The following is a 25,690-nucleotide window of genomic DNA, read 5'->3' as shown; positions in this document are numbered from 1 at the left end:
AAAAGGATTGCATCTGTGAAATAGTACAAAGTACACCCTCCCCCATTTTTTGGGTACCTATCTTGTTTTTCACAATCTTTTCAAGAAACTTTCAGATATAGGACAAATAATAAATCACTGGATAGTTAGTACCATTCATTATATAAGTACTATTTAGATTTCATTTTGGGGAGGTTTATTAATACAGTTTAATAATTTAATTATTAAAAACAAAATGCATTGGGTATATACTTGTTAGAACTCCAAATATGTTACAGTTGAAATTTGAAACAATAAAAACTGAGAGAATAAATGTTCTTTAAGAAATAGGAAATGTTTTCAGATAGTATGGAGAAAGTGTGGGGACTTAGGAGTTCAATAATAAAAATGAATGTTTGTAGATAAATCGAGTTTGAGAGTTTCTGTTTTAATAAGTTGTTAAGGTTTAGGTTCAGAGATCTGTTTCTCTTATAGTAAACATTTTTAATATAGGAACAGATCATGGAAATGGTTTCCATATGCTTCGTGAGGTGTTAACAATGCACTTTTGGATTGGAAATGCAATATAAACCTAAACTACATTTTGGAAGGTGAGTGGAGGAACATTTCAATGGTAATATGTACAAGAAACCCTTGTACTTTGTGGATTTGTGACTTATGGTCTTGTGAGTTTCTGGTACATGCAAATACTCCCTCACAAGCCTGGCATCTAGACACCTTGCTCTGTCTGGCCAGCTTACTGCAGCCTTAGTCGGTCCAGTATTTCTTTTTACTACATTTCTTCCCTCTAGGTTCTTTCCTGGATACCTTTACTTTTGGGAGAAATGAGCCCAGTTTTGAAACCTATTCTAAGGGACTTAAGATATATAAAACAGAGGATGGTTGTGGGAAGCCCCCAAAAAGAAAAAAAAAATCCAAGTGGTAATTATCTGTCAGACCTTCTGGGTTTTCTAATGATCTTGGAGACAAGAACAATTTAGTTTTTGAATTATGGTTCACTTTATTTCTGCTTGAGGTTGAGTATATAGTATTATTATATTATCCATTTACAAACAGCTCCAGAATATATGTGCTTAAAAATAGTAGAATGGTTGTCCTTAATGATATCTGTAATTTTGAAGAGTTGCATGTTTAATAACTTTCTTCTTGGTTGACTTTTAAAAGTCTTGGTTGACCTTTAACATTTTTTTTTTGGTCTTTGTAAGTGATAAGGCACACCGAAACACAAGGAGAAATTCTAATGGATTTTTGAGAGTTATATCTCTGAAAAGGATTTCTCTAACCTTTCTTCGAGGATAATGACAAAATCTTTCAGACGGAGGTAGGGCAAGAGGAGGATTAGAATAACCTAGGAAGGTTTTAAAAAGTACTGTTACTCCTACAGAAATGCTTATGGTGTCCTAGGCATAGTACTGAATGCTCTTTATTCATTATCTCAATTAATCTTTATAATAACTCTAATTGGTTAGGTGCTATTAACATCCTCTTTTTGTGGATGTGAGAATTGAGGCTTACAAACTTTAAGTAACTTACCTAAGGTAAAAAAACTAGTAAATGGCTTAGCCTGGATTGAACTAGGTCTAATTGATGACAAACCTCTGCTTGTAAATCACCATGCTATAATTCACTTCTTACAAACCCTTTTTGTGTTTCTCCTCTATTATCAGAGAGGGGGTGATGACAAGGCCATGTGCATTTTCAAAGAGTTATCCTAGTTTCTGAGGAAATAGTGTTGCGTTTACATTTTTAAATCTTTTTTTCATACAAAAAGTATGTATAGAACACTAATAGCTTAATAAATAATAATAATAAACCAAACGTGTTTGTATCAAATACTTACTACCTAGATGAAGAAGCAGGATATTACCAATAAATTTGAAGCCTCTATCCTTTTTCTATCATATTTCCTCTGTCTCTCATAGACATGACTGCTACTCTGAATTTTTGTGTTAATCATTCTTTTTTTTCCTTTTCTTTATAGATTTACCACATATTGCTGCTCTAATTTAGTTTTGAATTTTATGTAAGTGTATGTATTATGTATATGTTCTTTTTCTAAATATTTCTTGTGTTAAAAAATAACATTAAATTTACCATGTTAACCTTTTAAAGTGTATAGCTCAGTAGTGTTAAGTATATTTACAATGTTGTATAAGAGAGCTCTAGAACTTTTTCAGCTTACCGCACTGAAATGCTATACCCATTAACATTCATCTCCACTCCGCCTGCTCCCCAGTCCTTGACAATCACCTTCCTATTTTCTGTTTCTCTGAATTATGAGAAACAGAACTTAGTTACTTCATGAAAATGGGTTCATACAGTATTTGTCCATTCGTGACTGGCTTATTTCACTTAGCATAATGTATTCAAGGTTCACCCATTTTGTTGCACAATTTTCTTCCTTTTTAAAGTCTGAATTCCACTGTATGTGTATAACACTTTTTGTTTATCCATTCAACCACTGATGGACATTTAGGTTGTCTCCATATTTTGCCTATTGTGAATAATGCTGGAACAAACATGGGAATACAGATATCTCTTTGAGATTCTGATTTCAGTTCTTTTGGATATATACCCAGAAGTGGGATTTCTGGATCATATGGTAATTTTTAATTTTTTGGTGGGGAGCTGCCATGCTGTTTTTCATCTTTGCTGTACCATTTTACATCCCCACCAGCAGTGTATGGGGGTTCCAATTTATATATGTGTTTATATATATGTGAACAAAGTTCTTTTTCAACTTTGTTCATTTAGCATTGTGTTTTTTTATAAATTTATTTATTTTTTGGCTGCGTTGGGTCTTCGTTGCTGCACGTGGGCTTTCTCTAGTTGCGGCGAGCTGGGGCCGCTCTTCATTGCGGTGCGCGGGCTTCTCATTGCAGTGGCTTCTCTTGTTGCAGAGCATGGGCTCTAGGTGTGTGGGCTTCAGTAGTTGTGGCATGTAGGCTCAGTAGTTGTGGTTTGCGGGCTCTGGAGCGCAGGCTCAGTAGTTGTGGTGCATGGGCTTAGTTGCTCCGTGGCACGTGGGATCTTCCCAGACCAGGGCTCGAACCTGTGTCCCCTGCACTGGCAGGTGGATTCGTAACCACTGTGCCGCCAGGGAAGTCCCTAACATTGTGTTTTTTTTTTTTTGCGGTACGCTGGTCTCTCACTGTTGTGGCCTCTCCCGTTGTGGAGCACAGGCTCCAGATGCACAGGCTCAGTGGCCATGGCTCACGGGCCCAGCCACTCCGCGGCATGTGGGATCTTCCCGGACTGGGGCACGAACCTGTGTCCCCGGCATTGGCAGGCGGACGCTCAACCACTGCGCCACCAGGGAAGCCAACATTGTGTTTTTGAGTTACAGTTTTGAGATTCATCCATGTTGATGCATATAGTTGTAATTTGTTTATTTCCACTGCTGTATAGTATTCCACTGCATGATTTTATAGTATTTTATTTATCCATTCTCCCATTAATGGACATATGTGTTGTTTCCAAATTTGTTTCCAAATTTTGTTTTGCTGTAGGAAATATTTCCGTAACATTCTTGTACATGTCTCCTGATTCACATGGTTTAGGTTTTCTCCAGGATATATACCTAGGATAGAATTATTAGGTAGTAAGGCATGTGCATGTTTAATTTTACTAAGAAATGCCAAATTGTTCTCCAAAGAGGATGTCTAGTCTACACTCCTATAGGCAGTGTGAAAATCTAGTTTTGTATATCTTTGCCAACATTTGATATTGTCAAATTTTAAAATTTATAAAAATTTTTAGATGTGAAATGGTATTTTACTTTGATTATGCAATGTATTTCCCCAATCGTTCATCTTTTCATGCTTCTCGGTAGTTTCTGGTTCCTCCTCTGTTAATACGTGTTTAAGGTGAGAATGTGACCACTTTTTGCTCCATTTTCACTGCTGTCACCTTGGTTTGAGTACCTTCATCTCTTGTTTGGATTATGATACTAGCCCATGACCTAGTTTAGCTGCTTTTGTTCATGCCCCTCTTGTCTATTTCCACACAGCAGCCAGGGTGATACTTTCAAATAAATAATTTATGTTACTTCTCTGCTCTAAGCCCTGCAGTACCTTCCCATTTCACACACAGTAAAATCCAGGGTCCTTATACATAGTGTCTCTTCTGTCTTATATGATCTTTTTCCAGCCTCTTTGATAGGCTCCATGAGGGCGGTGATCTTTGTTTTGCTCACTGAGGCATCCCCAGTGTATCCAACAGTACCTGTCACATAGTAGGCACATATTTATTGAATGAATTTGGATTTGGCAACAAAATAAATGCCATTTTTATGGTATGTAGATTTTCCTTAAGAGTATTTTTGTTTTCTGAATAAATAGGAATTTTCTGTAAAACAAAAGAAAAATGGAGAGCAATTTTATACTTTCTTTCATTTATGCTGAATGGTTTTATTTTCCCTTGTTGAACACTTTAGATGAATTAACACATTTTTAAGGGGTCTAATATTACTTTTGATTGTATGTTTTATAACTTATCTAATTATCTAATTATTTAATGATAATTAGATAATTTAAGATCAAAACTAGATATGTAGATCAGAAAATCAGATTGCATTATTGGTTTCATCACAGAGATAATCTCATTTCATGTTAATAACAAATGAGATAATCTGAAAGTAAAAAGTCAGCTTGAGAGTTCTTGGTTGTATTCTAGTGCAGAATGTGGAGTGCTAGGCTGCTAGGTTGAAATGAAGAGTAATTCCAAGGCTCTGAGCTGGTTGAATAAGCAGATGAAGAGAAGAAGGCAAAGTTCAAGAGGTATTGTTTTTAATGAGATTAAATTGTGGTAGACAGTAGAGGAACTTTGAGAGTTGGAGCTGTTACGTTTGATGTAGTGAGTGGAACTTTATTGTACCAAGGTGTTACATTCATTCAACTGGTATTTGTCCTGAAACACAGGGCTTGGGATACGGTAATGAGCATAACAAATGTGATCCCTGTTCTTGTTGAATAATCTAGTAGGAGAGACAGATATTAAACACAATTAACAAATGTAAAATTATTGATTTTGATAAGTGGGCTACAAAGAGCAGGATGTGTGTCCGTTGGAGTTCAGTCAGGAAAAGAAAAACCCACCCTAGTTATTTTAAGCCATTAGGAAATTAATGTGGGCAATTTACAGACTTACAAACCTGTTAAAAGGACTGCAGCAGTAAGGGAAGGGCAAATGCTGCATTTCAGGAAGTCAGGAAAGAGCAGGAATTGTAGCAAAACTGCTGCTAATCTGTTGTCTGTATCATTGAAGTGGGTGATTCTTAGGAGAACACCTGAAATCTAGTTCCGAGGGTCACAGTTAAAGCCATTGTACTAGATGTGATCATCTATGGAGGGAGAAGAGTGCTCAGGATATAACTCTGGGTACTTCAACTTTTAGATGTCTTACAGATGTGGTAAGAAGGCATCTCTAAAGAAGAGACATCATCTGATGGATAAGATCTTTTAAAAGATGGAGAGGTCAATTTCTAATAAGAATTTTGGTTATATTATGGCACAAATGAAGGACTTAGCCTTGGATAAGAGGGACAGTTTTTCAGTAAGAGTCTTTGTGAACAAATGACATTGGGTGTGAGCCTTGAATGCTGAGAAGAGTCAGCCATAGGAAAATTGGGAAGAAGAGAGTTTCCGGCCCTGAAACTTGAATGATTTTGCATGTTGGAAGGACTGAAAGAAGACAGGGGTAAATTGGTAGGGCCTGAAGCTGGAGAATTAGGTTGGGGTCAGACCATGTAGGGTCTTCAAGGCTCTGGTAACACATTTTTATTTTACGCTCTTTAACATGAGACACTATTGGGTCATGAACAAGGGGGTGAAATGAGCTAATTTCTAATTTAAAGAGATTATCCTATAGAGAATAAATTTGGGGGAAGGTGGTGGGTGTGCGTTGGGGGCAACAGTGGAAGCAAGGAGAGCAGTTGGCAAGCTGTAGCAGTTCTTCAGACAATAAGTGACAGTGGCTTGTAGCAGTGGAGGTGGCAAAAAGTGGGTGTCATTTAGCATGTATTTTTGGTGTGAAGTCAGTCGGTCTTGATATCAGTTAAATCAGAGGTCCCCAACCCCTGGGCCATGGACTAGTACCAGTCTGAGGCCTGTTAGGAACCGGGCCGCACAGCAGGAGGTGAGCGCCTGGGGAGCCAGCGAAGCTTCATCTGCTGCTCGCCATCGCTTGCATTACTGCCTGAACTAACCCGCCTGCCCCCCACCCCCCGTCCGTGGAAAAATTGTCTTCCACTAAGCTGGTCCCTGGTGCCAAAAAGGTTGGGGACTGCTGAGTTAAATGTTACTGCTTCATGCTTGTTCTGCCTAGACACCTTCAGTGGTTTGTTTTGATTTGTTATAAGATCCTGAGTCACTATTCAGCCCAGTTATTTATAGAAGTATATTCTAGTGGAAAGATTAGGATGAGAAACAATGTAGACTTAATAAGTGTAACATCCATACAAATGGTTAGATGGTTGTGCCTAGTCTGCTGAGCTTAATCGTCTGGGTTCCGGACAAGACCAGAGAAGTCTGAGAATTCATTCTATTGGCAACAGCCCAAGGAATACTGGGCAGGCCTCAAGATCTTTGCTGGGCCTAACCTGGTGATATTGGGTTTGTTTTGATTCTTTATATAAGATCCTGAGTCACTGTTTAGCCCAGTTAATGCTTCATGCTCGTTCTGCCCAGACACCTTCAGTGATTCAGTTTTGGCTGCAAACCTGTGAGGGATTATTGACCATGGTGTGAATTGACAGTTGAAATCTGGGGACCCAAAGTGATACTACATTCCTCTTATTAGAATGAGGGTGTATGAGAATCAGATTTATTATTATCACCTAATAATAAATAGCGTTTGGGCTCAGATTTAGCTCACAGTGGGTCTGTATTCTCACCTGGTAGTCATTTCCTTGGTTCCCAAATGTATAATTGGAATGGACATACATGGTGTTTGGCAGAACTCTCAGATTGGTTCCGTGACCAGTGGGGTAAAGGCTATCATAGTGGGGAAGATCGAGCACCAATCTCTAAAACTGTACCTTCCCCCATCCTGGGAGGGACAGCAGTTCATCTAGTCTGGGGTTAACATACATTCGGAGTATAGGTGTGCTTTTCCTGCTCATAGGGCTGTAGCCAGCACTACTGTCTGAAGACTTAACACAGTGTTTATTTTACCAATATGGTATCTTGAGCAACATTTTCTCTTACCAAGAGTCCCACTCTGTAGGAAAAGATATGTGACTGTGAGCCTAAGTTCATGAATTCACTGGTCCTGACACTAACTGCTCCACTCTTACTCCTCTGGATTGGTAGAGCAGTTTTAATGAGCTCATAAATGCAACTAAGGTGCTGGATTGGAGGTGATACTCTAAAAGGGTGGACACCAATCCTCCATGATGCTCTCTGTACCCTAAATATTCATATGGATATGACCATTATTTTGGGCATCCCTAACAGGTAAAATACATCAATCCTAGAACCAAGAGATGGAAGTGGGAGTGGGTTCACTTAATGTTACACCCAGTCATTACTTGGGGAATTTGTGCTTTCCATCCATGTAACTTTAGGCTCTGTGGACTTAGAGATCCTTGTTTCTGGAGCTGAAAGTGCCCCACGGGGGACAGGGTAAGAACTCCATTAAACTTTAGTCCATGCCTAATGTCTGGTAACTTTGGGGTCCTTGTGCCAAAAGAAGAAAGGAAAAAAGGAGTCATCATCTTGGCAAGAGTAATTGACTCTGATCACCATCCCAATGAGGTCAGGGAAGAATATGACACTTAAGGGATCCACTAGGACATCTCTTGGTGCTCCCAAGCCTACTGTAGTAAATATATAAGTACAGTAGCCTAAAAAGTACAACCTAAAAAGAGAATGGTAAGCAGGCAAGCTGCCTAGACCAGCAGAAGTGCTAGTAGAGGGTGAGGGGAAACTAGAACAGGATGATGAGGATCAGTTATGGCCAGGAAATCAATGGCAGTATTGGGGCTGTAGTTTGTCCCTTTCTTTTGGAGGTTTCCCATGGAAACTAAATAAGTAGAATCCCTAAGAAGCTGTTCCCATCTAGGGTGAACTTAACTCTAAGAAGCAAGTGAATTTGCATGGTGCAATTTGCTTGTTCACATAATCCACTCATTTTTCTATAGCACTGTGTTTGTTACTGATTTGTAGAACCTTTTTATATAGTCTGAATATTATTTTTTATGTATAATGAAAAAGTAATTTCCTAGTCTGTAGTGAGTCTGTAACCAGTATTGTGTCCCCCAGCCTCCCATAAAAGCTTTTAATTTTGATGAAATTAAATGTATCAATCTTCTTTACATGGTTTAAAGTGTTTTAGTCACCTTTAAGAAATCCCTGCCCTGATGTCATAATTTCTCCTATAATCTCTTCAGTTTAAAGTTTTTTCTTTTATGTTTAGATCATTTATTCATATGGAATTTCTTTTTGTTGATAGTGTGAGAAACAAGGATCTAGTTTTTTTTCCCCTTCATCTAGAAAGCCAGTGGTGTCCTAACCATTTATTGAGTAGTCATTCCTTTCCACATTAATTTGCTACTTCTTTCCTTTGTAAGATTCCCATGGATGGATGTATTGTTATTATTTTTGTTATCCTCTATGCTGCTTTTTTTGGGAGGGGGAGGGTGTGCTGTGTGGCTTGTGGGATCTTATTTCCCTGACCAGGGATTACACCCAGTCCCTCGGCAGTGAAAGCTTGGAGTCCTAACCACTGGACCGCGAGGGAATTCCCCTCTATGCTTCTTTAACTGAAGTATATTTGGTCCTTGAAGTGTGCTTGGTATGTTGGTGGTACATAAATATATAGGTATATTTTTGGAATGTCAGTTTTACCTAGAGAATATGGAAAAATTTTTGAGTAATTGAATAACTGGGAATTATTTGAAGACATCTTTCAATGACAATAAATAGGATTGTATTGTGGAGTCAAATTGAGTTTTTATGAATTTTTAAGATAAAACATCATAATTTGAAGAAATGTTGACCTTGGGAGAAATGTTGACCTTATGTTGACCTTTTTTTTGAGACTATGTCCCCAGTCTTACAGGTGGTACATTTTTCTCTGCCATTTAAGAGTACTTTGATAGGAAAGGGTGAGAAGGACTGCTTTACATCCTTACATTAATTTTTTTTCCCCAAAGTGTTCTGTTTATTGTTCCATGTATAAATTGTGAGTATTTACACCATTGTTCTTGCTGTGATTTCTGCCTGGAATGTCATCCTTCTTTTGTACTTCAAAGCCATCAAATTCTTCAAGGCCCAATGCTGTTCAGCCTGTTTTCTGAGTCCGTCTCCAGCTGATCCTTGATACTGCCTCCTTTGAACTCTGGTCCTTATTAGTTCTTCTTTGCATTAAGTACTAGTTGTAATAGCTGATGTTTATTGAGAGCATACTATATGCCTGGTATATTTCTAAACATTTTAACTGAAATTAGCTGATACAAATCTCATCAACTCTGTGAGGCAGATCTCTACTTCCCTACACCTCAACCCCTGGAAGATACTATTTTTCTTTTTCACAAGGAAGTTGAGGCACAGTGATGGTTAATAATTCGTCTAGGGTTGCAGGCCTAACAAATGACTGAAGAGAAGGAGGCAAAATGGCTCCAGAATTTGTGCCCTTAATGGTGCTCTGTTCCCTCTCAGCTGCTCAGGAGTGAATCTACTACTGTTTTGACACTTAGCAGACACAACCTTGTCCCTTTGTTTTATGGACCCTTCGTCTTGCCATAGGGTAACACAAACTTTATAATTCACTGCCAAATGGATCTAAACCTTCTCATACCAAGTAGTTATATGATGGTTTGGATACTCTAGCATCACGGATAATGCTGTGAGATTTCCTGGACCTGAAGCTTTTGGGTTTGGCCAGATCTGGAACATTCAATTGGTAGAAAGATGCCCAGAAATGCCCAGAAATTAGGCGACATAGATTTCTAGCCCGCACTTAAACTATGACCTTTGACAGGTCATTTCGTTTAACTGCCTGTGGAAAGGGGAAAATAATATCTAACTCAGCCTTTATTTTTTAATCATGGTCTTTGTATAGATTTTTAAGCTTTTTAGAAGAACAGTTATATGCATTCAAAGTAGTGTCATACTCATAATTTGTTAAAATAGCATTATGTTGGTACAAATTCAAAAGAATATATTATCAGCATAGTAAGATTGAGAAACAAAATTCTTAGCAAAATTTTTTTTTTCTTCTAAAGGACCCTTTCTTCCTCTGCATACCTGTATATATTTTTGTGCATACATGTATGTGCTTATGTGTATATATGTTTAAATATATGTGCTTCTAAAAGTATTGTCCCAATTTTTTCAAATGCTGAAAATGGTATATTTTTTCTGGGCAAAATTACCATATTATAGAAACTTTTGAAGAGATCCTGGGGGTCTGTGCCTTCTTATACTTTGTATTGCTAATCCCATCTGTCATAGAGCATTCTATATCACATCCCTAAATATAATATCATAGGGTATAATATTCTTTTTTTTTCCTTTGGTCATGCCACGCGGCTTGTAGGATCTTAGCTCCCCAACCAGGAATTGAACCTGGGCCCTTGGCAGTGAAAGCGCTGAGTCCTAACCACTGGACCCCTGGGGAATTCCTGTGGTTATAATATTCTTGATTGAATTAAAGCCTTAAGGGTAAGTCTGTACCATATATAAAGTTTGTAAGTATAGGTGATATGGAAAATTTAAACTGATAAACATCAGTTATATTGAGAGAAAATATATTCTTATTTGGAAAAAAAATTAACAACTTGTGTAACACCCCAAGGTATCTAGAATTATCCAAGTGGGAAGAAACCTTAGATATAAATTAGAATTTGACTTCCTCATAGTTCCTCATATTGTAAGAGACAAAGCTGGGATGGCAACCTAGGTCTTATGATTACCAACATGGGGTTTAATTATATCATCATATCTTTAGTAAATCACTTCAGTAAGTAATTTTTATGTGGTCAGTGGTAGTTTTATCTTTTTAAAGAAGTGTATTCTATAGACATAGAGAATGGATGTATGGATACGGGGGAGGGGGAAGGGGGATGGGATGAATTGGGAGATTGGGATTGATATATATACACTACTGTGTATAAAATAGATGACTAATGAGAACCTACTGTATAGCACAGGGAACTCTACTCAGTGCTCTGTGGTGACCTAAATGGGAAGGAAATCCAAAAAAGAGGGGATATATGTATATGTGTAGCTGATTCACTTTGCTGTACAGCAGAAGCTAACACAACATTGTAAAGAAACTATACTCCAATAAAAATTAATTTTAAAAAAAGTGTATTCTAGAGTTAAAGAGTTGTCTTTGGTAAGAAAACTACCTTTGACGTGGTAAATGCAGGATTTATCATTTAAGGAAATGCATTCTAGAATAAAAACTTCCATGGCATGATCTTAGGACATGTAGGTAGTTTTTCACAGTGGTTTCACATATGTCCTCTCATTGGAGTAACATTTCTGGAAGAGAGTTAATTTAGGGATTATTATTGCTTTTATGGGTAAGGCAGTTGAACACTTAGGTGTTTTTTTTTTTTTTTAACCGTTACGTGGGCCTCCCACTGTTGTGGCCTCTCCCGTTGCAGAGCACAGGCTCCGGACGCGCAGGCTCAGCATCCATGGCTCACGGGCCCAGCCGCTCCGCGGCATGTGGGATCTTCCCGGACCGGGGCACGAACCCGTGTCCCCTGCATCGGCAGGCGGACTCTCAACCACTGCGCCACCAGGGAAGCCCAACACTTAGGTTTTAAAACAATCTGGGGAACAAGTCTCAAGCTTGTCTATTATTTTATTAATTGATTTTCCTTAGTGTTTATTGGATATTTAAAATGACGAATTGAAAATGTTAATAAACATTGAGCAAACATTAATATACTTCGCTTTAAAAAAAAAGTGACAACATTTTTATTTTTTATAGACTTATTTTTTTTAGAGCAGGTTTAGATTTACAACAACATTGAGAGGAAGGTACAGCGGTTTCTCATTTACCCATTATCAACATCGTTCACCAGAGTTGTCCTTTTTTTTTTTTCTTAATACCAAGGATGAATGTGTATTGACACATCATTATTACCCAAAGTCCATAGTTTACTTTAGGATTCACTTTTAATGTTGTACATTCTATGGGTTTGGACAAAAGTATAATGACATATCCATCATTATAATATCATACAGAGTATTTTCACTGCTCTAAAATTCCTCTGTGCTCTGCCTATTCCTCCCTCCATCCACCACCAACCCCTGATCTTTTTATCATCTCCGTAATCCCTTCTTGGCCTTTTGACTAAGATCAGGTATATTGTTTCCATAATTTTGCCTTTTCTAAGATGTCATATAGTTGGAATCTTATACTATGTAGGCTTTTCAGATTGTTTTCTTTCACTTAGTAATATGCATTTAAGCTTCTTTTATGTCTTTTCATGGCTTCATAGTTCGTTTGTTTTTAGTGCTGAATAATATTCTGTTGTCTGGATATACCACAGTTTATGTATCCATTTATCTATTGAAGGACATCTTGGTTGTGTCCAAGTTTTCGCAATTATGAACAAAGATTCTGTAAACATTTGTGGAGGTATTTGTGTGGATGTAGTTTTCAACTTCTTTGGTTAAATACCAAGGAGCATAATTGCTGGATTGTATGGTAAGAGCATGCTGTGTTTCATAAAGAAACATCAAACTGTCTTCCAAAGTGACTGTACCATTTTGCATTCCCCCCAGCAATGTATGAGAGTTCCTGTTGCTCCACATCTTTGTAAGCATTTGGTGTTGTCAGTATATTGCATTTTGGCCATTTTAATAGGAGTGTAGTGTATACCTCATTGTTTTAACTTGCATTTCCCTGATGCCGTGTTATGTGGAACATCTTTTCATGTGCTTATTTGCTATCTGTATACAGGCGTACCTTGGAGATATTGTGGGTTCAGTGCCAGACCACTGCAATAAAGTGAATATTGCAATAAAATGAGTCAATAATTTTTTGGTTTCCCAGTATGCATATAAAAGTTATGTTTACACTGCACTGTAGTCTATTAAGTGTGCAGTAGCATTATGTCTAAAAAAAAGTACATACCTTAATTAAAAAATACTCTATTACTAGAAAATGTTAACTATCATCTGACAATGCAGTTGCCACAAACCTTCAGTTAGTAAAAACCACAATATCTGCAAAGTGAAATAAAGCAGAGCTCAATAAAATGAGGTGTACCTGTGTCTTCTTTGGTGAGTTGTCTGTTAAGGTCTTTGGCCCATTTTTTTAAGAAGTTTTCTCCCCCGTATATTTTAGATAACAGTCCTTTATCAGGTGTTTTTTTTCTCTTGACGTCATCTTTAGCAGAGCCGAAATTTTTAATTAAAAAAAAAATCCAGCTTATCAGTGATATCTTTCATGGATCATGCCTTTGGTGTTGTATCTATAAAGTCATCACCATACCCAAAGTCATACAGTTTTGTTTTTGTTTTAATTTATTTATTTAATTTATTTTTGGCTGCGTTGGGTCTTCGTCGCTGTGTGTGGGTTTTCTCTAGTTGCGGGGGTTACTCTTCAGGCAGTGCGCAGGCCTCTCATTGCGGTGGCTTCTCTTGTTGCAGAGCACGGGGCTCTAGGGACGCGGGCTTCAGTAGTTGTGGCCCACAGGCTTAGTTGCTCCACGGCATGTGGGATCTTCCTGGACCAAGGCTCGAACCCATGTCCCCTGCATTGGCAGGCAGATTCTTAACCACTGCACCACCAGGGAAGCCCCGAGTCATACAGTTTTTATCCTACGTTATACTCAAGGAGTTTTATAGTTTTGCATTTTACATTTAGGCCTGTGAGTTAAGTTTGGAGTTAATTTTTTAAGGGTGTAAGGTTCATGTGTAGATTCATTTTTTTCCATGTGGATGTCCAGTTTGTTGAAGAGACTGTTTTTGCTTCATGTGTTGCTTTTGCTCTTTTGACAAAGATCAGCTGAGTATATTTATGTGGGTCTATTTCTAGGCTATTTTGTTCCATTGGTCTATTCATCTATTCTTTTACCAATACCACAGTGTTTTGATTATTGTAGTTTTGTAGTAAATCTTGAAGTCAGGTAGCATCAGTTTTCCAACTTTGTTCTTCTCCTTCAACATTATGGTACCTATTCTGGTCTTTTGCCTTTTTATATAAACTTTAGAATCAGTTCGTTGATGTCCATACACTAACTTCCTGGCAATTTGATTGGAATTGCATTGAATCTATAGATCAAGATGGTAAAAACTGACAACTCAAAATATTGAGTCTTCCTTTCCATGAACTCTTTCTGTCCATGAATATCTTTCCATTTATTTAATTCTTTTTTAATTTTGTTCATAGGAGTTTTGTAGTTTTTCTTATATTGTACATATTTTGTACAATATCTTGTACATATTTTGTTAGATTTATACTTAAACGTTCAAATTTTTGGGAGCTAACATAAATGGTATTGTGTTTTTAATTTCAAATTGCACTTGTTCATTATTGGTACATAGGAAAGCAGACTTTTTGTATATTGTATCCTGCAACTTTGCTATAATCACTTATTAGTTCTAGAAGTTTTTTGGTTGATTCTTTTGGATGTTTAACATAGACAATCATGTCATCTGTAAACAAAGAGAGCTCTGTGTCTTCCTTTCCAATCTGTATATCTTTTATTTCCTTTTCTTGTCTTACTGCATTAGCAAAGACTTCCAGTATCATGTTGAGAAGGAGTAGTGACAGTAGGAGACAGTGAGAGTAGGAGACAGTCTTGCTTTGTACCTGATTTTAGTTGGAAAATTTCCAGTTTCTCACCATTAAGTATGATGTTAGCTGTAGGTTTTTTTGTATCTAGTCTTTGTCAAGATTTTTAATTGACTTCTTAGCTCTGGAAAAAGAAGAAACAAGCTGATTAAAAATCTTGACAGAGGAATATAAGCAGTTAAATATCCTTGACAGAAGAAAATAAAATCTAAAAATAAGTTGTTCAGAGAGAAAAGAGGGCAGGCACCATTCTGGTTTTTAAAAACAAAAGAAAACCATAAAAATATCTTTGGGGATGGGTAATAACTGAGGATTTGGGCTTTTTCAGCAAATTTTCCTATGTTCTGCAGAATATAAGATTTTGTTTGAAAAAGTTCCTAGCACTCTTGGAGGCAAAAGATTGCCCACATACTGCTCTTTTGGTTGCTCTGCTGCCAGATGAAGTGAACTAGCAATAAGGAACTTTTTCTTCTGTTCTTTTTTTGTATGACTAGTTTTCATGTATATAATCTGTAAATACATATATTGTAAGTATGTAGAAAAAGATCTGGCCACGTAAACATGGAACTTAACAGTTGTATGGTACATGTGGGAAGTGAGATGTAGAACAGAATGAAGTAGAACTTTGAGTTTTTTCTCTATATACTTCTATATTTGAGCTTTAAAAAAAGAATTATTTGTTCTTTTAGCAATTAAAATCAGAAAGGGAAAAGTATGGGAAAATAAGTTATTTTAAAAAAACCTTAATACTGTTGAAATCCTTATGATTTAAGGTAGATTTTTAAAAAGTGGAGATGTAGAACTGATGGTGGTAACAAATTATATGTCTGAGATTACAATATGACTTTTAGAAATACTAAAGTGTTCTATATTACCTTGTTAACTGAATTATTGACTCCAAGACCTTGAAATATAGAATATTCTATGTATTGGCTCAATGGTTTTGAGTATTTCAGATGGCTCCTTGCCTATAAATATCTTTAGTCAGTGTAGTTCTAAAGTGTCCTTATTTTCAACTTCTCTAGTTGGATTTAATTTCCTCCAACCACAAAGATTAGGCAAAATGTACCACTCCCAATCTTCCCAATCCCAAGTGAATTTTCTGGGGTTTTGTTGATCTTGAATAATGACAACTATGATCTCTGTTCTTCCTCTTAGGGATTTTTTGCCTCTATTTTTTGATGGATTTTTTTCCCCTCTACTTTAAGATAGAAATATGCAAAGGTCAATGTTAGTATTTTACTGATAACTAACCTTAACTATTCTTATTTAGCTTTATCATTCTTCTCATTTAGCTTATTCCATAAATCAACTACATATTTGGAAGAAATCAACTTTTCCCTTATTTATTAGAATTTGTCCTTTTTTTTGTGTGTGTGTTGTGATGTGTTTAGAATAATAATAGGCTAAATTCCTGCCCTCCATTCTAGTGGAGGTTACAGAAAATCAACACATAAAGAAATAAATAATTTCATATAGTGCTAAGAAAGGAGTGATAGGGTTGGTATGGCCCTAACCTATGGAGTTGGGGGCAATATTACAATTGGAGGACTACATACCAAAATGTTTAAATGTTTGAAAGTATGAATCAAGCTACATCTTTAGTGCAGCCTTAGTTCCAACGCTGCTTCCTGAGTTCCCAGGAACCTGAATCTTTAAGACCCACAGGCTAAAGCAGCTCCTTTCTTCTGGTCAGCCTTTCCACTTGCTAGTCTGATTACTAGCATGGATCTGCTAGGGCAGGGCGGGGCAGGGATGATTGGGTGGTGCCTGGACCCATCTAAAACAGTATATGAACTGACCCTGTCAATTCGCAGGAATCTTAATTTGCAGGAATCTCGTTAACTTTGCCAGCTTCTTTCTTTCCCAACTCAAGACTTCCAGGAAGTTCTAAGTTCTTCCCCAAATTGTACTACCCAAGAAGGGAGGAAAGAAGGGATGGAGGTATTTGGGAAACTTGGCTTGCCTGGGCAATCACTTTGGTGAATTTAGGACAGCCAGGTTTAACTGGTTAAAGATTTTATAAGTAGCCATTCTTTCTAGGATTTCTCAGGGCAGAAGCTGTGGTAATTTTCTCCTTTCTCCACATATACTAGGTCACTCTCAGTTCTTTATCCTCTGGCCTGGGGCCTCCTTCAGCTAGCACCTCTCCCTTTTGAGTAACTGCCACTTACTCAATTGCTAACGGAACTTTAAAAAACTTCCTTACAAAGGCTGAAAGGGGAAAAAAAGTTTTTGTTTTAGTGATTATGATATGCAGTGTTCTCTAAAGTGCAGGCCCCTGCCAGGTCTAAGGGTGATACTGGACTGAGAGTGGAGTTGACCCTAGACTGCTCTTTTATGTGCCTCTTTGACTTCCCCCTGTCCTGCTATCTGAGTCCTCCCAGATCCCAAATCAATTTTTAAAAACTTGTATATTTGTTTAATTTCTAAAACTAAACTGGTAACCCTTGGGACACCTATGTCTGAAGTAGGCTCCAAATGAAAATGAACTTTTTTCCCAAAGGTTTTTAATAAGAGTTTAAGCAGCAATGATTAATTTTCCTGCCCCTCTGCAGCCCCCCCAAACAAAGAAACACCAAAACAAAGGCAAACTATATACAGAGTTGTTGCCGATTTGAATACTAGCTTAAAAGTTATATTTTCCTCCTTACAGGTGTGAAAGTTGCGTGGACTTACTCTTTGTGAGAGGAGCTGGAAACTGTCCTGAGTGTGGCACTCCACTTAGAAAGAGCAACTTCAGGGTACAACTCTTTGAAGATCCTACTGTTGACAAGGAAGTTGAGATTCGGAAAAAAGTGCTAAAGATGTAAGTGTTAATGTTTGAATGATTCAGTTCACAAAGAGGACTTTAACAATTATTTCTGTAATTGATATAATTATTTACTTGTAGAAATGTGGACAGTTTGACAAGTGAATAAGTATAAATTCATTTATGTAATTGTTCAATGTTAAAAAAATTATTAAGGTCTTAGAGAACTCAGTAATATTAATTATCTAATCTTTTTTTATTTGTCTGCGTCAGGTCTTAGTTGAGGCATGTGGGATCTTTTGTTGCGTCCCGCAGGCTCTTCGTTGTGGCGTGCGGGCTTCTCTCTAGTTGTGGCGTCTGGGTTTTCTCTTCTCTAATTGTGGCATGCAGGCTCCTGAGCGCGTGGGCTCTGTAGTTTGCGGAACGCGGGCTCTCTCTAGATGACCGTGCGAGCTCAGTAGTTGTGGCTTGCGGGCTTAGTTGTCCCACTGCATGTGGGATCTTAGTTCCCCTACCAGGGATCGAACTACTGTCCCCTGCATTGGAAGGTGGATTCTTTACCACTGGACCACCAGGGAAGTCCCTAATTATCTAATCTTTGTTAGAGAAGTGTAAATCTTTTTTATTAAAAAATTAAAAAAAGTTTTTTGGCCACTCCATGCAGCTTGCAGGATCTCAGTTCCCTACCAGGGATGGAACCTGGACCATGGCAGTGAAAGCCCAGAATCCTAACTACTAGGCCATCGGGGAACTCCCAGAGAAGAGTAAATCCTCCAAATTGATGGCTTCACAATTTATTTGCTTTATTTATTCTTTAATTTAATTAGTAAATATATACTGAGTACCTATTCTGTTCGAACAGTGTTATACATATTAGGCCCTCGAAAGGCTTACAGTACAGTAGCTTGGATAGCATAGACATAGACAGTAAAACAGGCAAACAAAACAAATATGTGATTATACATTGAGAAAAATGCTATGAAGTTAGGGACTGAATGTTGTTGTGAGTCAGTGATGTAAGGTAAGGCCTGAGGAGGTAACATTTAAGTTGAGATTGAAAGCTATTAGAGAAAAATCAGCATTAGCTACAATTTATTTTGATAGATCTCTCTGTGTGTATGTGAGTACATAAATATTTCTAATATTCTTTTTCACTTACAATTTAATTTTTTACTCTTTGTTAATAGTTTTGGATTTCATTTTGGATTTTCATTTTATGTTATAAGCCACTTTATTGTTTTTTATTTATTTATTTTTTTGTTCTTTCTTTTTAAACATCTTTATTGGAGTATAATTGCTTTACAATGGTATGTTAGTTTTATTGTTTTTTAGGTTTAAAGAATTAATATCTATCTATCTAGGTAGTCTACATTTCAACATTGGTCACCAATGTTTTAGCGGCATCTTTCTAGGTACTTTACTAGATAAAGTGTTACTTTATCAATACCCCAAGCTACTCTTTTAGTTTTTGGATTGCTTATGGGAGATAGTCTCTTAGATTCTTATCTTTTTCATTAAGCCCTCTCGTTTCCTAATTCTTCACAGGCACACTTGTAATATTTATAGATTTTCTTGATCTAGCATCCTTTAGACTGTAACTGTCATGAAAAACAGGCAGGTGTCTTTTTATTTATTTATTTTTTAGAGAAACATTTTATTTGTTTATTTTATTTTTTAAAATTTATTTATTTATTTTTGGCTGTGTTGGGTCTTTGTTGCTGCACTCGGGCTTTCTCTAGTTGCGGCGAGTGGGGATTACTCTTCTTTGTGGTGCACGGGCTTCTCATTGCAGTGGCTTCCCTTGTTGCGTAGCATGGGCACGTGGCTCAGTAGTTGTGGTGCACGGGCTCAGTTGCTCCGCGGCATGTGGGATCTTCCTGGAGCAGGGATTGAACCCGTGTCCCCTGAATTGACAGGTGGATTCTTAACCACTGTGCCACCAGGGAAATCCCAGGAAGGTGTCTTTTTAATTAATTTTAGCTTTCTGGAAATTAGTGACTCTATTTATTAAAAGTAAACAATATCATAATTCCAATGATAGACCTTGTTTAAGCTCATTTCCCATTTCTTCAGTGTCCTAATTTCTTTATTTTTCCCTTAAGTCTTAGGATTTTACATGTTGTACCATTCTCTCCTGATTCTACTCCTTCTCTGTAGTCATAAGAATTTAAGAACAACATTCTTGCTGTAGTTACAAACCTGGTGTCAAGAAAACTGTTTTACGCTGTAAGCAGTCCTTTTTTACGTATCATGTATGAATTAGTAAGAACAAACAAACCAGTTAGTTACTATTGAAAGCAAATGATATGGAATATGTTCATTTTTTTCTTCTCTTAAAGATACAATAAAAGGGAAGAAGACTTTCCTAGTCTAAGAGAATATAATGATTTCCTGGAAGAAGTGGAAGAAATTGGTATGTTTTTAATGCTTATACTTTTGGTGTGCCAGCCTGTGTGCTTTTATCTTTTAGATGCCTAGGAGAACATCTCATATAAAAGTCTCTGACAGGTTTTGTTGTGGTAGCTGATGTTTACCTAATTATTTTGCATTGCACTTAAAGGACATACTTAAGTAATAAACATTTTGTCTTAGGAAAAATATGACTAATAGAGGTACTACTACTTTATAGCTGGGAAGCAAGGCTGTATGTGTATATATCATCTATACATTGATGATGTATTAGAGTAAACAAGAAAAAATATTCAGTTTTTTAAGAAATAGGGTTTCCATGGTGACTAAAGCCATAAGTTGTTTATCATCATTTATGCTTCTGTGCATTCAGTAATTTGAAAATACTTGGAAGCAGTTGACTGTTGAAGTGGCATTCTATTATTCAATGTTATTCTAGAATCTGAAGTTAGAATAATCTTAGTGCTTATTCTTTCTATTGTGATTAGTCAAAAAGAAGCGTTCATCAAAAGAAAGTATTGTTTCTGTTTTTTTAATAAGATGTCACAGATGTTAAAAAGTCTGAATTTGTTATACATCAATTAAAATAATTAATGTTGTTTTTTAAAAACTTGCCATAATATTACTCACCATAGGTTTGGAAATAATACAAAAATTAGAGACTATGAAAATTAGAACAAGATTAAGAGAATTAAACAGTTATCTTTTTATTCTTCTCTCAAACCTGATAACCAAGCTATACTCACATTATTTTGTGTTTAAAATATGATTATAATAAAATTTATCATTCTTTAAAATATTTATATATGGTAAATATTTAGAAAATTCAAATTCCTGAGGAATGGAGTATTCTAGTTCCTTTAATTTCTTTATTAACTAAGAAAAACCCAGAAAATCTTTTGTTTCACCTGTTACTGAAACTTTTCTAAAATATCTAAGTTCATTTATTATATCATAGCAAGTAGCATGTACAGACATAAGTTAGGCTTTTTCTGGGATCTTTTAGTGCCTTGGAGCCATTGCTTTTTTATTCTAATTGTATTCATTGTACTTTGTATGTAGTCTTAGCAACCATGAATGGCTATGAACTTTAGCTGAAAAGATGGTAGAATTGGGAGTGCTAAGACAAAGTAGAAAAGTTAGGATGTAGACTGAGACGATAAACTGAAAACAAATCTGCAAGAATGGGCAAGTGTGCAGCTATGTAGAAATCTGACTATACTTAGATATTTGGTTTAGAACAGGCAGTTGGACACCAAGCAGGAAGACACTTAGCTTACATTTATTCTGAAGGCCGTGTTGTTATTCAAAAGTCTGGTCAGGCAATAAAGGGAAAGGAGATTATAGATGTCACAGAGCAAGTTGAATACATGGTCTCAAGTCCAAGCAGGCAGGTAGGATAATTAAAAGAAACTGATGGACCAAGAAGGTGGGGAAGATGGGATCTTGATTCTGGAACAAGGTTTTAGTTGAGCCATGATTTTAAGAAATACATGTTTTTTGCTATGAAGTTTGAAGTTATGAACAACCTGAGGGCCCATAGGTAAAATCGTGTCCAGAAGTGGGAGCTAGGATTGACAGGTAAGAGCAAGTCCAGATATTAGGGCTTACAATATGCCATTTTTTCTTTACCAGATAAGAAAGCTGGCTCAGAGCATTTAATCTGAAAGTGATTCTGCTATTATGTATTGATATATTCACGAAGGACTATCTTTAGTTGCATTATGTTGGTGCTCTCTTAACAAAACTCCGCTTAATTGACTCATTGGAGTAACTGATATTTCCCAGTCCTTCTGTAACATGTACTGACTGATGATCGAAGCATAATGAATGCATGATGAATCTTGTCCATTAGAAGATTTCTATACCTCTGTACTTCTCTCACCAGTTCAGTTATATATCGAGTTGGTTGTACTGGTAACCAAACCTTCTTATGTCAGTTGTACTTGTTATTGTAATTAATTTAATTAAGTAGTTTATAAGATTGGGAAAAATTATAAACCTCTAGAAGGATTCTAGTTCTCAGGTCCTTGATCCATTTTAAAAAGATGGAAACTGAGCAGTATAAATGACAGGTATGGTTTATACAAGAAGGAAGCACAATTCCCATTAAAAACTGTATCTTGACTGTGTGTTATTACATTAGAGAATGACTGTACACTTACTGCATATGCTTTAAGTTAAAATAAAGTGTTTAAGAAGAGTGTATGTATGTTTCCCTTCTTTAACAGACTTTTCTAAGTAATCAACTACTGATCCTGATCATGTTGGACAAAGAGCAGTTCTGCTGCATTTGAAAATATTGATGAAGTTTGGGACCTCGCTTCATGGACTTATAGTTTATTTTCTGAACTTTAGCTCAATTCAGCAAATAGTAATTGTTCTATGTGAACTATTTACTTGCTGAGGATATATGATCTTTGTGTTCAGTAAGTTCATACTCTAAAGGGGGAGATAATTATGTAATTATAATTTAATGTGAAAGCAGTGTAGGCATTTATTTATAAAGTGTTTCAGGAATATAGATAGCAAAACAGTTAATTCAGCATTAGGAAATAGAGGTAAAGTTTGAACACATTTGAGTTCGATCTTAAAAGATGAATAGTGGTTTACCAGGTAGAAAGAGGATGGAAGAACATTTGTAGTAAAAGACAAAGTCACAGAGATATAAAGGTGTTGAGCATGTTGGGTAATGTAGCAAGTAATCTGTTATAGGTAGGTAGACATGGGGAATGACTAGCAATGAGGTTTGAAAAACAGATTGGACCTGGGTTAATGAGGGCTTTGTAAGCTAGACTGTAAGGGTAAGATTTTATTCTATGGCCAGCCACATACTGTGGTAGTGATGTGGAATATTGACAGGAGATACTCGAGGCTGGGAAACCATTTTTTGGGGGCTGTAGCAGCAATTTGGGTGAGAAATAATGAGTGCTTAGAGTAGGTAGAAACTGAGGGAGGTAGGTAAAAGGGATGTTTTAGAACTAAAATATTCGAGTGACTAATTTCGTGTAGGAAGTGAGGTTAGAAAGAGCAGGCAAGGATGAATTGCAGTATTCTGACCTTGAGCAGTTGCTGGTGTTAATCTAGAAAATAAAAGTGGGAGAACTGGCATTATTTTCCATTGTTTTGTTGGGTAGAGAGTATGGAAATGAGGGTAAGACCAGTTTTAGCCCTCTTAAATTTTGTTAGGGTGTGACTGCACCACTTAGTTATGTGTCATTGTTCTGATTGTTATGGTATAAATAAAACTTTCTTTTTTTTTAAACTTCCTTTTAAAATCTTGTTTCAGTACCTGTGTACTTTGTGTCTTATTCATGCTTTCAAAGGTGATTAGTTGGATGTTTGTGGTATCTGTATTGGCTATCTCTGTGTTAATCAAAAGTATAATTTTCACAACTCTTGAGATAGGCATTTTAATCCCTGTTTTGCATATGGAGAGGGGGCACAGAGAGTTTAAGTATTGTGCTGAAGATCACATTGCTAGTAAATAATGGAGCCAGATTTTGAACATGGGTTTTCCTCTCTCAGAGCCCATGAAAGTGCTTAGTAGTCTCAGAGAATAGTTAGTAGTCTGAGTCAGAACATGGGATGCAGATTGGTAGAATAGTGGGAGATGAGAGAAAAAAGTAGGTTGGAGCTATATTTTGAAGGATCTTAAAGAAGTTTGGAAGGAAGGAGGGAAGGTAAGATGGTGATACTGAAGATGGTTAGAGTGAAAGGAATAGAGTTGGTAGGGTGGCTAAGGACTCAGTGTTTGAGGATTTATAAATTGGGGATTGGTCATTTTGTTATATAAATTTCATTATGAATCCTTTGAATATAAAAATTTTAAAGTATTAGAATTTCAAATAATGGCATAAAAATTACAGTAGAGGGGGCACACATGGAGGTGAACTTTCTTATAGCATTAATAATAGGCTCTTTTCTGTGGTTATGACAATCTAAACATAAAAATTCTTGTTCCTTTTGGCCTCAGGGATTATCTCAAAGGTTTGTCCTTAGTTTCATAATAAACATTCTTTTGGTTCAGGGTATGCTTATTTTAAAAGGGTGAGAAAGTCCTAAGGGCTTTAATTATAAATTCTGGATGTCAAAAAGACTTTAAAATTGTACTCAAATAACATTAAATCTTTCAGAAAATACAATAGGTTTTTTGTTGGCTTTTAATACTTGACTAAAGGCAGATCAACCTCTGAGCTAAACTAGTAACCAGATAGATAAAGGGCCAAATGATTGTTACAGAAAATTGTTCCTTTTTCTTCAAGGCTATTATACCAACCTAATTCATTGTGGCATGAATGAGACTTGCTTCTTCTGAAAATGTTTCAAAATTGTAATCCACTTTTATGTTTTTTTTCTTTTTTTTAAAGGAAGAGATTTGTATTATGATTACAATTTGTATCTATTATATTGCTTTTACCTTTGCTTTTTCAATTAAAGAATGAAATAAACAAATTAGTTACTTTAGTTTCATTAGAATTCATCATAAATTTTTTAATAAGCAAAAAGAAAGAAATTGTCTATAAACAGTTTTCACTTAGATTTTAACTTTACTGTTTCTAGGTTCTATTTAATGGGAAGTTTACATTAGTACATTGTCTAGCTTGCTGATAAATTGTAATTTTTTTTCTTAAACTGCTGTAAACATTCTAGTAGAGTTCAACATAGGGTATCAACTTGATTACCTTTACTTGTCAGTAGATTCATACCATAAGAAACAAAGATTTTTTCCTGTAGTTTTGCACCTGCTTACTTTGCCATTCTGTATAATTCAGTTCTGTAATTATAAAGCTCATTTAAATTAAATCTGTATTTATAAAGATAATTATAAATATTAGCATTGATTTAATTTTGCTTTTTTTTTTTTTTTGCGCGGTATGCGGGCCTCTCACTGTTGTGTCCTCTCCCGTTGAGGAGCACAGGCTCCGGACGCACAGGCTCAGCGGCCATGGCTCACGGGCCCAGCCGCTCCGTGGCATGTGGGATCTTCCCGGACCGGGACACGAACCCGTGTCCCCTGCATCGGCAGACGGACTCTCAACCACTGCGCCACTAGGGAAGCCCTGATTTATTTTTTATTTTAGTTTCTTATTGAGTTATAATTAACATGCAATATTGTCTTAGTTTCAGGTATACAACATAGTGATTTGCTAATTTTATGCATTATGAAATGATCACTGCAATAAGACCGGTTCTCATCCATCACTATAGAAAGTAGTTACAGTATTATTGACTATATTCCCTATGTACATTACATCCCTATGACTTATGACTTACTTTAAGCAGGCAGTTTGTACCTCTTAATCAGCTTTACCTATTTCGTCCATTCCCTCACTCCCAGCATTGGTTTATTTATTTTTTTCCCTTTTGTAATCAACAAGCATTTCTTGAGCTCTTACCAGATGAGAAGTTCCTGTTGTTTTTTAAATAGACTTTATTTTTTAGAGCAGTTTTAGATTCACAGCAAAATTAAAGGGAATATACAGAGAGTTCCTGTATACCCCTTGTGCCACACATGCACAGACCTCCCTCACTATCAACATACCCCACTAGAGTGGTAAATTTGTTACAGTCAATGAACCTACATTGACATATCGTTATCTCCTAAGTCCATAGTTTACATTAGGGTTTACTCTTGGTGTTGTACATTTTATGGGTTTGGATAACTGTATAATGGCATGTATCCACCATTATAGTATTGTACAGAACAGTTTTGCTACCCAGAAATTCCTCTGTGTTCTGCCTGTTTGTCCCTCCTTCCCCTGAATCCCTGGCAACCACTGATCT

General features: G+C 36.5%; 1 protein-coding gene across 8 annotated transcripts in view; it reads left to right on the top strand.

The window, feature by feature from the left end:
- Positions 1-25,690, top strand: part of MNAT1 (MNAT1 component of CDK activating kinase) — a 219,102-nt gene that overhangs the window by 28,478 nt on the left and 164,934 nt on the right. For all 8 annotated transcript variants that reach the window (XR_012329960.1, XR_012329959.1, XR_012329963.1 and 5 more), the window contains exons 2-3: positions 17,399-17,551; positions 19,834-19,907. Coding sequence is in view for 3 of the 8 variants with exons in the window: in XM_033851082.2 (XP_033706973.1) it covers positions 17,399-17,551; positions 19,834-19,907 (227 nt within the window). In the remaining 5 variants the exon portion in view is untranslated. The remainder of the gene's footprint in view (positions 1-17,398; positions 17,552-19,833; positions 19,908-25,690) is intronic.

This window comes from Tursiops truncatus, chromosome 2 (assembly GCF_011762595.2).
Source record: "Tursiops truncatus isolate mTurTru1 chromosome 2, mTurTru1.mat.Y, whole genome shotgun sequence".
Taxonomy (NCBI): Eukaryota; Metazoa; Chordata; class Mammalia; order Artiodactyla; family Delphinidae; genus Tursiops; species Tursiops truncatus.
The sequence above is the reverse complement of the archived record's forward strand: the minus strand, read 5'-3'. Positions and strand labels throughout refer to the sequence as shown.